Source organism: Heterocephalus glaber, unplaced genomic scaffold (assembly GCF_053883595.1).
Source record: "Heterocephalus glaber isolate CG9 unplaced genomic scaffold, H.glaber_assembly_v1.0 deba00001531, whole genome shotgun sequence".
NCBI lineage: Eukaryota > Metazoa > Chordata > Mammalia > Rodentia > Bathyergidae > Heterocephalus > Heterocephalus glaber.
Window position 1 is genome coordinate 15,056,243 of NW_028258329.1, and position 13,735 is coordinate 15,069,977.

At 43.6% G+C, this 13,735-nt stretch overlaps 2 protein-coding genes across 21 annotated transcripts in view; one reads left to right on the top strand and one right to left on the bottom strand.

The window, feature by feature from the left end:
* Akap13 (A-kinase anchoring protein 13) overlaps nt 1–13,735 on the top strand; it is a 332,605-nt gene that overhangs the window by 312,736 nt on the left and 6,134 nt on the right. For 13 of the 14 annotated variants that reach the window (XM_087188505.1, XM_021264786.2, XM_087188503.1 and 10 more), the window contains 11 exons: nt 20–137; nt 912–1,160; nt 5,370–5,446; nt 6,064–6,245; nt 6,380–6,462; nt 8,778–8,972; nt 9,424–9,585; nt 10,290–10,360; nt 10,764–10,808; nt 12,244–12,294; nt 12,952–13,401. In XM_087188505.1, the coding sequence (XP_087044631.1) occupies nt 20–137; nt 912–1,160; nt 5,370–5,446; nt 6,064–6,245; nt 6,380–6,462; nt 8,778–8,972; nt 9,424–9,585; nt 10,290–10,360; nt 10,764–10,808; nt 12,244–12,294; nt 12,952–13,401 (1,683 nt within the window). The remainder of the gene's footprint in view (nt 1–19; nt 138–911; nt 1,161–5,369; nt 5,447–6,063; nt 6,246–6,379; nt 6,463–8,777; nt 8,973–9,423; nt 9,586–10,289; nt 10,361–10,763; nt 10,809–12,243; nt 12,295–12,951; nt 13,402–13,735) is intronic. The other variant, XM_013075077.3, reaches the window with a different exon arrangement.
* Nucleotides 136–13,735, bottom strand: part of Klhl25 (kelch like family member 25) — a 55,526-nt gene continuing 41,926 nt past the window's right edge. For 6 of the 7 annotated variants that reach the window (XM_004852732.4, XM_021264791.2, XM_087188509.1 and 3 more), the window contains one exon: nt 11,653–12,346. The gene's annotated coding sequence lies outside the window, so the exon portion shown is untranslated. Of the gene's footprint in view, nt 578–2,506; nt 2,698–8,719; nt 12,347–13,735 lie in introns of those variants that run through there. The other variant, XR_015441808.1, reaches the window with a different exon arrangement.

Below are 13,735 nucleotides of genomic sequence, written 5' to 3' on the forward strand. Positions count from 1 at the left end.
TTTGTTTATCCCATTGTAGAAGAAGATGAGCAGTTCAGTGGTAAGGAGGCTGGGAATCCCGGAATGCATATTACTTGTAACCCAGCGGATCACCAAGTATCCAGTTTTATTCCAGCGAATATTGCAGTGTACCAAAGGTGAGTCTCATTTTTAAACTTAGTCTTGTAGACCAGTGGTCTGCTCCTGTGTGTCCAGTAGCACTAGAGACCACTTCAGAAGAGCTGTTTCATAGACTGATAGGTCCTGTGTTTCATCTTGAAAATTCTTTTTTTGATTTAACACTGGGAATGTTGTCACTGGACATTGAGTGGGTGACAGCAAGAAGGAAAGGAAGCACTCACTGACTCCATCCAGACTTCCCTTATCAGACTGCCCTGGGAGACAAGTCCCACCATCTCTCAAGTCTAGAATTGCTGCTGTTTCTCATTTAATCAGTATTTCTCTCTCTTGGCTATTCCTGCTTCCAGCCAGTTAGATTATGAAGTAATTACATTAAAGATTAGGTAAAACAGGGCCAGGGTTTTAGCTCAGTGCTTCTGCCGCCTGCCTCGCAAGCACAAGGTCCTGAGTTTGATGCCTGGTACAAAAAAAAAAAAAAAGATTAGGTAAAACAAAGATATAAATAACATGTTGCTCCTCTCTCTATTACTCTTCCTCCCTAAGAATGGTTTCTTTTATTTTAGAATAGAGCACGTAATTGCATGTCATCCATACCATTGAGTGCTTTTTTCTTTAGAATTAAATTTATGGCAGCCAGAGAGATGGGCCCGTAACCTCTGCTGCTTTAGTTTCACTCTCATAGCATAACTTCAGAGGGAAAATAATGGTGTGGTAGACTAGGAAGGCACAATCTCTTCTCTTACTCTGGTCTGAAAGGAGCCATTAAAAACAGCATTGTTGTTCCTCCCAAGAAAATGAAGTGGAGCAGGAAGACCTGGCTCAGTCCTTGAGCCTGGTGAAGGATGTCATTGGAGCGGTGGACAGCAAAGTGGCAAGTTACGAAAAGAAAGTACGTCTCAATGAGATTTATACAAAGACAGATAGCAAGTCAATCATGAGGATGAAGAGTGGTCAGATGTTTGCCAAGGAGGATTTGAAGCGGAAGAAGCTGGTGCGCGATGGTAGTGTGTTTCTGAAGAGTGCAGCAGGAAGGTTGAAAGGTAAAGCTCCACTTGCTTCTGTCTAAGTTGTTGTGGCTCAGGAGATTAGGGAGAATCCAAGTGCTTTTGTTGGAAACCCATCACCAGATTTTCTATCAGAAAGGACTAGTTTTGCGATAGTTTACAAAAATCATATGAAATACAAGAAGAAAAGGAAATGATGCAGCCAAGAAAAAAGGAAAATAACAGTTTTTAAAAAGAGGATATGATTAATACCAATTTGTAATCTAGGTGTAGTGGCACACACTTGGAACCCTAGCACTTGGGAGCTGAGGCAGGAGGATTGCCATGAGTTCAAGGCCAGTATAGGTTACATAGTGAGTTCAAGGCCAGCCTGAACCACATAGCAAGATCCTGTCTCAAAAAAGATTAATACCAACTTGCAAGCTGTTTAAATGCATACTCCCTTCCAAGAGGTGAGCAGACACTGTGGGGTTGTGATTGTGGCAAAGTAATTGCAATTTCCAGGAGGGAGAGACAGTCAGTGACAGTTGATAGAAGTCTGAAATTAAAATATATCACTTGTTCCTAGAGATGTTAGAGGGATTTATGACTTCTGAGATAGAGAAAAGTGAATTTAACTCATATCAGCTACCTTATTACACTTTATGATATGCATATCCTTTAATTTTTTGTACAGTAAGTTATTTTCCACTTTTTTTTGTTTAAATTCTTTTATTGGTACATTTTAGGTATACAGTACATTTACATTTATCATTAGGTACTTGTACCCATACATGATGTATCTCCCTTCCCTATTTATAAAGACTTTGTTTCCATTTTTTCCTTTTCTCATAATTTTTCCTTTCCCTCTTTTCCTTTCCCCTTCCCCTCTCACTTCCACTACCCCTTTGGACCTTTTCTTCCTATTTCAAATTATAAATTATTCATTTTAATTATTTTAATCCTTATTTACACTTTCAGTTTCTCACACTAGAAAAACTATTCGCTATTTACACGTGTGTCCTATTTCACTTAAGAGTATGGCCTCAATATGCATCCATTTAGCTGTAAATGTCTCTAGTTTCTGGTTCTTTATGGCTGAGTAGTACTCCATTTTATAAAAGAACCACATCTTTATCCAGTTTGCAGTTGATGGGCACTTGGGCTGTTTCCAAGCTTTAGCTATTACAAACTGTGCCGTTATAAACATGGGTGCACATATATCGCTGTGGTATGATTCTTTTAATTCTTTGGGGAAGATCCCCAACAGGGGAATAGCTGGGTCAAATGGGACCTCTAGCCCTGGTTCTTTGAGGTATCTCCATACTAATTTCCACAGTGGTTGCACCAGTCTACACTCCCACCAACAGTGGAGCAGGATTCCTCTTTCCCCACAACCCTACCAGCATTTGTTATTGGTTGATTTCTTGATAGCAGCCATTCTTTCTGGGGTGAGGTGGGATCTCAGCTTGTTTTCATCGGCATCCCTCAAATGACCAGTGATATTGAACATTTTTTCATATGTTTATTTGCTGCTTTTACTTCTTTGTCTGAGACCCTTTTGGTTTTAATCTTTGCTTTTCAAATGGTCAACCTAGGTAGATTAAAGAAAGGAGAAGTTGTTTTGTTTTTGTTGTGCTAGGCAAGTGCTCTGCCAGGGAACCACACCCACCTGTACTCTATGGGCCTCTGTGAGCTCTGGCTGTACTAGCAGCCTTGAGTGTACTACCCTTTCTCACTGGCCTCAGTAAGCTGAGGACACAAAACAGGACCAGTCAGCCGCTCAGCCCCAGTGGCATAGATGGAGGTGGAGGGGAGTGTGCTGCTCTGGGCTTTGAGGTGTAGTGATGTAGTAACTGCTCTCAGTGTACCCAGGTGTCCCTGATATAGAGTCTCAGCATGCTTAGAACAGAAGTCCCAGGCAGTCAGCTGAATTCTAGCATCAATGATGTTGGAATCAGAATGAAGAGACTTAAAAAGAGGCAATTGCTGGCCAGTGATGAGAGCTGCAGTAGAAGACAGGTGAGGACAGCAGTTGAGGCAAGTCTTAAAGGATGAAGAGGAAGGTTTCTAGCAGGTAGGGAGAAAGTGATCCTGGTCCTGGGCAGAATAAGGTGGAAGCATGGAGTGGGAAGGGCTAGGAACCCATGGTAGGCAGCCGGGCCTCTCAGACAGGTATCAAGTGAATGACAGCGGCATTGGATAGCAGGCCGGTAGGAACTCCTAGGCCTCACTGTGGTGGAGCACACTCCAGACTGCAGGGCTGACGGGCATTACCCCAGTGGGTGTGGGCCAAGCATTCACCATAGGGGTTTAAGTAGGAAAGGGGTGCACTCTGGGCAGGGGTTTAGAGCCTATCAGAAGTGACAGGGTCTCAGGAAGCTCTTGAGTGACTCAGAAAGTGGTGGCCCAGCCTACAGTGCAATGGAAGGCTCGGAAATGAAGGCAGGATCACATCAGAGACAAGAGACAGCCCTTGCTTCCACCAGCCAGCTATTCTGTGATGATCCTGAACTTTGGCCTCTTTCCACACTGCCCCTTTGAAATTGTCTTTTAAGCAGCTGACAGTTTAGAAAAATCTGCTCTGTCTTATAAGGACCTGGATTTCTAGCGCTGCTGCTGTTTGGAGCTGGTGCTTTATTACTTGCTTTATGTGGAAGTTTATTCATTCCCAAAATTAAAACTGATGGATTCCAGCTGTTGCAGTAGAGTTGTGGTCAAGCCAAAATGGTAGGTTTTGTTTGAGATACCTCCAGGGGAGATAGGACCAGGCGTTTAGTCATTTTCACCCCTAAGTGAACTCATGCCAAGAACAGCCATTACTGTGTTGAGTCCCCTTTGAAAGGGGTGGGATTGTTTTTCTCTCATCCACTGACAGTGATCATATAAACTTGTGTTTTTGATTTTTTTTTTTTTTGGCAGACACCTGAATTATTTAAAAGTAAAAAAATAAACTTGTCAAAACTGATAGTGCTTGGAAAATTACTGTAGTCTAGGCTGAGGAGTTAGACTTCCCTAGGAAGCAAACATCCTTACTTCCATTTCTTCATAGCTTTACAGTCAATTCCATGGAAAAGGGATTCTAGCTGGAGCAGAATTAAAGAAAAAAAACAGGAGGAGCTGTGTAAATTATTTCCATCCTTTTACCCAAAGGAGTCATAGGCTCCACTTTCCAGAGTGAAGATATACATAGGGGTTAGCCTGTTAGCTCTCAGTAGATGGCATGGAGATGTCAGACTGTCTGTAAGGGAGCAATGACAAATTCTTCTGTTTTGCTTTGTTTTGTTTTTGAGAAGGAGCTGCTATGGATGGAATCTAGGGCTTCACACATGCTAGGAATGCATTCCGAGATACACCTATCCCCTTGGTTTTAGTTCTAAAGAAGAGGAGAAAAGAGCTGTTGCCATGGGATAGAGAAATAGAAGAGTGGACTACTACTTGTGGGAGTTGGGGGTAGACCCTGTATTTGTTTTTACTTATGAGGCCACAGGGTGTGTCTGGAGGCCATTCTTACTCTTTTGGGGTATCAAAGAAGTCTCCTTTTCATTAGACTTAGATAGTTCTATGCATCACCTTTGGGCAGCTTTCCTGGTTGCTGTTTCCTGTTACTGTAAATCAGTTTGAGAAAGAATTACTAACAATATTTGGTGAATATGTTGCTATAGATTGATGTTTAACATCTGTTGGTGTCTGTCTTTTGGCACTAGGGTGTGCACTACATCCCTAACCCCTCGTTTTTTTGTCACACTAAGTCCCTAAAGTGCTCAGACTGTGCTCAAAATTTATGATCCCTGCTGCCTAAGCCTCCCACAGTGCTGGGATTATAGGTCTATGCCACCATGCCAGGCTTGAAGAAGTCCAGTTTTGAAAATCAAAAGTATTTCATTCTTAAAATTTTGCCTTTAATATATATTTTCTCAGGACTGAGTACTTAAGCTTTTCTGAGACAAGGCTTTGTTGGTGAACCACATTTTTATTGTTTTTTAATTTTTTTGGGTACCGGGGATCGAACTCGGGACCTTGCGCTTGTGAGGCAGGTGCCAGAACCACTGAGCTAAATCCCCAGCCCCTGGTGAGCCACATTTTTAAATGACTGTGAAAGTCTGATATCCAGATCTGAATTATACAGAACCATCAAACCAGTTGCCTTGGGATGGAGTGTGATCTTAGAACATGGGGTGTGTCGCTGAATACCCTTCAGTAAAACCCTGACTTTGATTAACTGTTAAGTAGTCATTGTTCTCTTTTCCCATTTCCACTTTCCAGAGGTTCAGGCAGTTCTGCTCACTGACATTTTAGTTTTCCTTCAAGAAAAAGACCAGAAATACATCTTTGCATCACTGGTAAGCTGAGCTGTTATTTTCTTCTGTTCAGAATTAATAGTATTCAGAAAAGCTAGGTTAGATATGGAATGTAAACACTCTATTATGGCTTGCCCACTTTCTGAAAATTAATTTATTCAGGACAGAGTCATCTCAGTAATCTCTTATAAACCTTTGTGGTTTTCTGTTGTTTCTCCCTACTGCCAAAATTATTTTCCTGTTCCCTCCTGATCCTTTTGCGTACCCTGAACATATTTGCTTATTTGATTTAGTTAGAACTCTGTCACTGAAAAAAAAAAGAAATCTGTCACTGGAGTATTTCTCACACACACCCAAAATGATGCTTATGTATGAAATTGTTGACCAGTATTTCTGTGGGGAACTTGGAAAGATTCATCATGTAGAAAACATCACTAGAACCTTTATGGCCATAAACGATCATCTCCTTTTTTTGGAAATCTTCTATTTGTTAAAATTTGCATGAAATAATGAGATGTTTCTCTTTATCCTAAAACTACCATTTTTATTAAAACTATATGCATTTAAAGCAGCATCTGAACTAACATTAGGTGAAATGTATCCTTAAGAGTTAAAACATTGTATACATTTCTTCTGTTTGCCCTCTCCCATTTTTCCAGGACCAGAAATCAACAGTGATCTCTTTAAAGAAGCTGATTGTAAGAGAAGTGGCACGTGAGGAGAAAGGTCTGTTCCTAATCAGTATGGGGGTAAAAGACCCAGAGATGGTGGAGGTCCATGCCAGCTCCAAAGAAGAGCGGAACAGCTGGATTCAGATCATTCAGGATACAATCAACACCCTGTAAGCGAAACACCAGGGCCCAGCCCACCTAGCCCTCCTAATACCTTTGTGTGCCATAATACACTGGGCAGTAAGCAGAGTTAGTGACATCTTAGGAATTTGTTGTTTCATCTTGTTTTCTTTTGGTTGGTTAGGAACAGAGATGAAGATGAGGGAATTCCCAGTGAGAATGAGGAAGAAAAGAAAATGTTGGACACCAAAACTCGGGAGCTAAAAGGTAAACTGGTGGAAGTGGTATGAGGCCCTTGTCTGTGGAATGTCTGCAGTTGCAGATGGCTGCTAGTGGTGTCCAGAGGCCCTGGCTGCACTCAGTTCAGGGCTGTCTCAGCAGCCTCAACAGCAGGGAGATGAACCGCTTTGAACACAAGAGTCCTGGTAAAAAGTGGCTGTGTGAATGATCCACTGCTAGGTAAAGGGAACGTTGGTTGTCTTATCTCAGTATCACTGCTCTTAAACCCTGCTAGTATTCTTCGTACCTGTCACAAAGAATTTCCCAAATTTTGGGGGAACATCTAAATAAACAGAAGATATTTGAGGAAAAGACTTTTGGGGTTAATCTGTTTTAATTCTCCTGCCAGTCCCTGGCTTTCTCAATTATCTGTACATTCACAGATGAGTTGTGAGGTGGCTTGGGAGAAAGTATTTCCTGGTTATGTTGGACTACTGCTTGTCGAGGATCTGCTGTTGCAGGTAGTCTTGTTAACCTCACTGCAAGGCAGGTATTAATCCCTATTGTACATATGAAACAGTGCAGGATCTCAAAGCCACACAACTGGAAGTACAGTCAGTCACTGAGCCGGAATCCTGATTCTTGTTTTAAAAACAGTAGGGCCTGGCATTCTTCCCACTTTGCCTGTGGCTTACTGAGTATTCTGAAGTAAAAACTGTACTTTGAGTAAAAATCAGGCTGGCAGTCAAAGAAGTGTAAGCTCTCAAGGAGTTTAGTTATTCCTTCAAGCTGTTCAGAATGGTAGCGTCATCAAAGGAAAAAAACGATGGGTAAGTTTAGTCGGCGGCCAGATTTGTATCAAATTTTTGGCCCGTGAATAGGATGACAAGGATAAAATCTTCCTTCTCTTAGCATCTGTACACCTGGCTAGGTGTACTGCTAGGATTCAGAGATTTGAGAAGAGCCCTTAGGAAGCTCACACTCTAGCAAAGGAGACCACCTGGTGGTTCATGGGAATTGTGTGGGTTCTGTTCATCCTGCCTCTAGTTAGTCCCACAGAGAAGCTGACACCTGATTACTTCTGAAAAGCAAACTGTCTCAACCAGTAAGGATTGTGTGCAGACATGAAAACGACTTGATGAAACTGCTGAAGAATGGCAGGTTTCATGTCTCTAGAAGGTCAGGGCTAAGTGACAGGAGCTTAAGCTGGGAAAGCACCAGCTCTCGAAGGAAATACAGGAATGATTTTTAACATGTGTTAAAGCCCATCAGATCAGGAGAGTTGAAGGAGGGAGGGAGGGAACAGCTGGAAGTACAAAGAATAGTTAGGAGGTTGTTAGGATATAAGGTAGTTGAGAAATAAGCTGGAGAGGGATACAAGAAATAAAATTATTGGGCCGGGGATTTAGCTCAGTGGTTCCACCGCCTGCCTCGCAAGGTCCTGAGTTCGACCCCCAGTACCAAAAAAAAAAAAGAAATAAAGTTATTAAAACCTGGCCAGGGCCGGAGATTTAGCTCTGGTTCCACTGCCTGCTGGGCAAGCACAAGGACCTGAGGTCGATCCCCAGCACCAAAAAAAAAAAAAAAAAACTGGCCAGCTGGGTGTGAGTGGTGGAAACACAGGGCAAGGAAACAAAATCTCTCCGAGTTTCTAACATGTGTAACCTGGAAAGTGAAAAGTTGCTGACTGAGAAAGAGACCACAGGCTGCAGTGGGGAGGCAGGGCAGCAAGGCTGACATACAGGTTGGGTTCAGATGCCAAAAACAAGACATCTTGGTAGAGACAGCCACTTGAGGGTAGGAGCCAGTGGTCAGGAAAGGAGATGGGATTCAGGATGCTAGTTGTGAATTATCACCATGTAGGTGGTACCTGAATCCAGGGGAGTGATTGAAATCTCAGCAGGAAAGTGTTGAAGGTATGCAAAGCAGCCCAGGATGGAGCAAGGGAAGAACCCAGCTGTGCCCCTGTTGCAGATGGCAGACCCATACAGATGGGAGGAAGAAAACAAATGTCCTCAAAGGAGAGAGTCATCACTAACAGACCTAGAACTAAGGGAGGGTCCAGGAATGAGCAGCTGTGAAGTTGCAGGACTTAGGCCAGGGAAATGAAGAACGGCAGGAAAGTGGAAAAAGAGGGCATACTTATGTTGAATATGCCAGTCTTTGTGAAAAAGATCCAAGGTGGCTTTCTAAATAGAAATTACAGAGCAGAAATTTGATTTTGCCTTTATGGTTGAAAAAGAAGGGGCAGGCAGCCATTTTCTGTCTAGACCCTTTCCTTAAGTTACCACAAGGTGGCACTCACGTCTTAATGGTATCTTAACGCTGAACAAAAAACGTTGCCTTCTCCATCCACTCTGCAGAACAACTTCAACAGAAGGACCAGCAGATCCTCCTCCTGCTGGAAGAGAAGGAGACAATTTTCCGGGACATGACTGAGTGCAGCACCCCCTTGCCAGATGATTGCTCCCCAACTCAAAGCCCTAGAACTCTCTTCCGCTCCAACACAGAGGAGGCTCTCAAAGGAGGGCCTTTAATGAAGAGTGCAATAAATGAGGGTAATTTACATTCAGCCCTGCCCCCATCCTCTCCTGTAGTGTTTTATACCCTGATGTTAATTTTGTTACTGTAATACAGAAAATTAGCCACAACGAATATCTCACCTTAGCAAATTATCAGGTGAACATCCTTGTACCCACTACCCAGGTTAATAAATACAATGTGTCCAGATACCCCGAAACCCCCTCAAATGCCCTGTCCCTATCACACCTCCTTCCCTTCACAAGGAACAGGTACTCTGAATTGTAGTAGTAGTCATCACTGGCATGCCATCCCCTTCTGTTCCATGTAGTTTCCCTTTGAACTGTAGGTTGGATTTTATTTACACAGCAGTTTGTCTTGTTTCCTTCACATTCACAGCAGTATTTAGAGGCATTATTACTCAGGTTTGATCCTTTTGGCAAGTTGTATTCTTTCCTTGGGAGGCACCAAATATCTTCCTCTTTGCAGTGGAGCTCCTTCAGGGCCTGGTGAGCGGAGGCCTGGGAGGCACACTTGGACAGGCTGGCGGCAGCACTGTGGAGCAAGAAGCCATGATTGGCCCTGTTTCCCTGCCCCGGAGAGCAGAGACCTTCGGGGGCTTTGACAGTCATCAGATGAACATGTCTAAGGGTAAGCAATCCTTGACTATTCCACACAGCTAAAATGACCTGGATTCTGGCAGCTCCAACTCCTTTCCCATTCATCAGTGCATGTTTTAAAGAGATTCTTAAACACTAAGAATCTGTTAGAGGCTGAACCAGGAGGATAACTGAGTTCGAGGCCAGCCTGGGCTACATAGTGAGTTCAAGGCTAGCCTGAACTGCAAATTTGAGACCCTGTCTCAAAAACAAAAATCTGTTAGACATTCATTTTGAATAATAATATAATCATCATTAATACAAAAAATTCAAAATTCAAAGTGCCTCAAAGTCCAAAACTTCTTAAATGCCAATATGATGCCACAAGGAAAATATTCTACACTTGACCTCATGTGACAGGTTGAAGTCAGAATGCAGGCACACTAAAAATATTGTTTAAAATTACCTTCTGGCAATCTGTATAAAAGTGTATGTAAAACAGTGAATTTCCTGTTCGGATACACACCCAAGATAAACTCAGTAGTGTGTACAGATACTCCAGGATCCGGAGTCCAGAATGCTTCTGGTCACAAGCATTTCAGATAAATGATATTGTTTTTCTTCTTGCTTGTAGTTCTTCTGCATCACTGAAATTATTCATGGATTAGTTGCCACCAAGTGGCTTCCACTTTTTCTGCGTTAATAAGATTTAGAAATGCCTGAACTATCTACGTTTATTCCTTTTCTTGTGTTTAGGAGCTGAGAAAGAAGAAGGAGATGATGGCCAAGATCTTAGGAGAACAGAGTCAGATAGCGGTCTTAAAAAGGTATTTTTTTTTTAAATATGTTATGAGCCTCCTTGAAACTTTGAAATTACTCCACTTTGGTCTGGTTTTGGATACCTGACTTGCAACTTTCAGGAGAAATCACATTTTTAAAAACAAACTGTACAGTTAGTTGCTAGTCCCAGGTTATTGGCTCCTTGGCCTGCCCAGCTTAAAGCACATTTACATTCCTCAGCTACCATGGTCCTGCCAGGACCAGTTTCATTAAGTTTGTTTAGGTCCTCCACCACCCAGATCTATTAATAAAACTTCTGTAATAAATATTTCAACCTCAGATCTTTGGGTAGAAAAGAGAAAATAGGAAACTACAGCATAACTTAGGAATGCATTGGATATAACTTTCACATCAAGATCATGTTTTTAAATGCAATTTTTTGTTTTATAGGGTGGAAATGCTAACCTAGTATTTATGCTTAAAAGAAACAGTGAGGTAAGGACATTATGAACTATATAAAGAGTAAATGGGGCTTAGTGTTAGAGCATTTGTCCAACATACACAAGACCCTAGGTTCAATCCCCAGTAGCATCACAAAAAAAAGGGAAGGTTGAGGTAGGATGATCACAAGTTCAAGCCCAATCCAAGCAACTTAGCAAGAGCCTATCTTAAAATTTAAATATAACGGGCTGGGGATTTAGCTGAGTGGTTTCACTGTCTGCTGCGCAAGTGCAAGGACCTGAGTTCGATCCCCGGTACCCCAAAAAAAAAAAAAATTTAAATATAAGGCAGAGTAGGACAGAGCTGTAGCTCAGTGCATAGGTCCTGGTTCATTCCCCAGTATTTGGGGTGGGAGGTATCTTATCATTAGGTTAAAAATGTTTGTGTTTTTAATTGCTATTTTGTTGGTTAGATAACTTCAATTGGCATTTCTTTCTTTACTGTTTTGGTACTGGGGCTTGAACCCAGGGTTTGTGCATGCAAAATGGCATGTGCTCTACTTGTGACTGAGCTACTTCTCCTCCCAGGACCTGAATTATTTTTAACGTTTCATATAATTGGCCATTTGTATTTCTTTTGTAAATGCCTTGGTACAGAAACACATGCAGTTCTTTTCTCTTTCCCCTAATCCACAAGAGCCTTTTTTTTGGTGAGATGGAGCCTTGCTATGCAGCCCAAGCTGGCCCAAACTGAGGTCTTCTTGCCTCAGCCTCCTGAGTAGCTGGGATTACAGGCACACCTGGCAAACCTTTTTTTTCTTTGTACCGGGGATCGAACTTGGGACTTTGTGCTTTCGAGGCAGGCAGCGGAACCACTGAGCTAAATCCCCAGCCCCAAACTTTTTTTTTAATTAATAATTTTTTTTTTTTTACTTTGTTTTCCCTTTGCTTTCCATATTAGTTTTTTTACTTGTGTCTGTGTTAGGAAAGCCTTCTCTTTCATTTTCTTCTACCTCTTACGCTTCGGTTGTTACCTTTAACATATTATCTATTCAAATCCTTTGTTGATGTAAACCAAGGTCCCAATTTAATGTTTTCTACAAATGTAAGCAATTTTCTCATCAATTTAATATATTTTCCCCATTGATTAGACCAGCTATTTATATACTAAATTCTTAAGGCTCCTCTGTAGGCTTTCTGTTCTGTTACATTTATATGCCACCTTTACTCTAGTCTCTTTAGACATTGGAAACTTTGTAATACTTTTATGGTTCGTGATATCCCTCCTACAAACACATTGCTTTGTTTGGTCCTGGGGATTTTTTGGCTTCTACTTGCTTATTCCCCTTGCTTGGTACTTTCACTTTTAAAAGAGTTCATTGAAATCGGAGCCCCTTGTAGTTTTTAAGGGTGTTATAACCATGTAGCATGATGGATTCTGAGATTCATGAAGTCCTGAAGTGAATGTTTCCATTTTGCTCCTCTTGCAGCAGGTTGTCCGGAGCATTGTTCATCTGCACGAACTCCTCAGCACCCTGCAGGTACAGGGCTTCTTTCACCACACACTTCCTTGCATAGAGGACAGAACAGGTTCTGTTGTGAGCAATGAAGTTTGTTAGTCGCTTACGGTAAACAGGGTCCCAGGCTGGAGAAGCCTGGCTCTTGGGGTGAGGAAAGACACAAGGGCAGTGGGTGGGGTTCTGAGGGACTGGAGGTGATGAGCAGCTGCGGGCTGGAGACTCGGCTTGGTAAACAGTCTCCCACGCATTTGGAGATCACTAGATCCTTCAGGATATGGTTCTCTTCTCCATCTCTCTGTGTGGTATTTGGGTAGGGTGGCCCTCCCCAAACTATTACTGCGTAGTACTTCCCCAGAATCTCCTCAAATTCTTCCCACTTCCTTTCTTGAGGAGTTAACCTGTCTTGTTCCTCCCTCCCTCTCCCTGCAGCACACTTACCTCACCCCTGGTCCTACCCACAGATACAAACCTACAAACTAAGGGTTCCTACACCTCTGGTATTTACATGTGCTAACTGCCCAAGAGTACCCTGGAGCATTTTGTTACCAGAACCACCCTGAAAATCTAAGGGGGGCTCAGTCTGGCACAGCGCCCCAAGGTGTGCGGTCAGGACAGGTCCCAGGAGGTGGCTGTCCTCCAGCCAGCGAAACACAGCTGTCCTCTTTGTACCTCCCTCAGGGTGTGGTGTTGCAGCAGGACAGCTACATCGAGGACCAGAAGCTGGTGCTGAATGAGAGGGCGCTTACGAGGAGCATGTCCCGCCCCAGCTCCCTCATCGAGCAGGAGAAGCAGCGCAGCCTGGAGAAGCAGCGGCAGGACCTGGCCAACCTGCAGAAGCAGCAGGCGCAGCACCTGGAGGAAAAGCGCCGGCGAGAGCGCGAGTGGGAGGCCCGGGAGAGGGAGCTTCATGAGCGGGAAGCACGGCTGGCCGAGCGGGAGGAGAAGGTGCAGAGGGGGCAGCAGGAGCTGGACAGGGACTGGGAGGAGCTCCAGCAGAAGAAGGGCGTGTACCAGTGCGACCTGGAGCGGCTGCGCACAGCCCAGAAGCAGCTGGAGCGGGAGCAGGAGCAGCTGCAAAGGGATATGGAGCAGTTCAGCCAGAGGCAGATGGACAGGGACCTGTGTCAGGTATGGGGAGCCCTGCTGAGTGGGGAGGCTGGCAGCTCAGCTGTGAGGAAGCAAGAGAGAGGCCATGCCCCTGTCTATCCTACTTTGCCCCAGGTTTGTGGCAGGGAGTCTCTTATCTCGGCATCTCCAGAAGGTTGAAGAGGAGAGTGGGAATGGGGGGGACAGAGGAGTCAGTGGCCCTTTCCAGCTGACTGGCACTTCTCCTACCCTGTGCCCCCACCTAAATGAACTTGTGCCTGATGAGACACCAAGGATAAAGGAGCCTCTGAAACTTAGCGCTTGTGGTCAGAGCCAGCAGTCAGTGGCTCAGCTGTCAAAGCTCCTGAAGGACTCG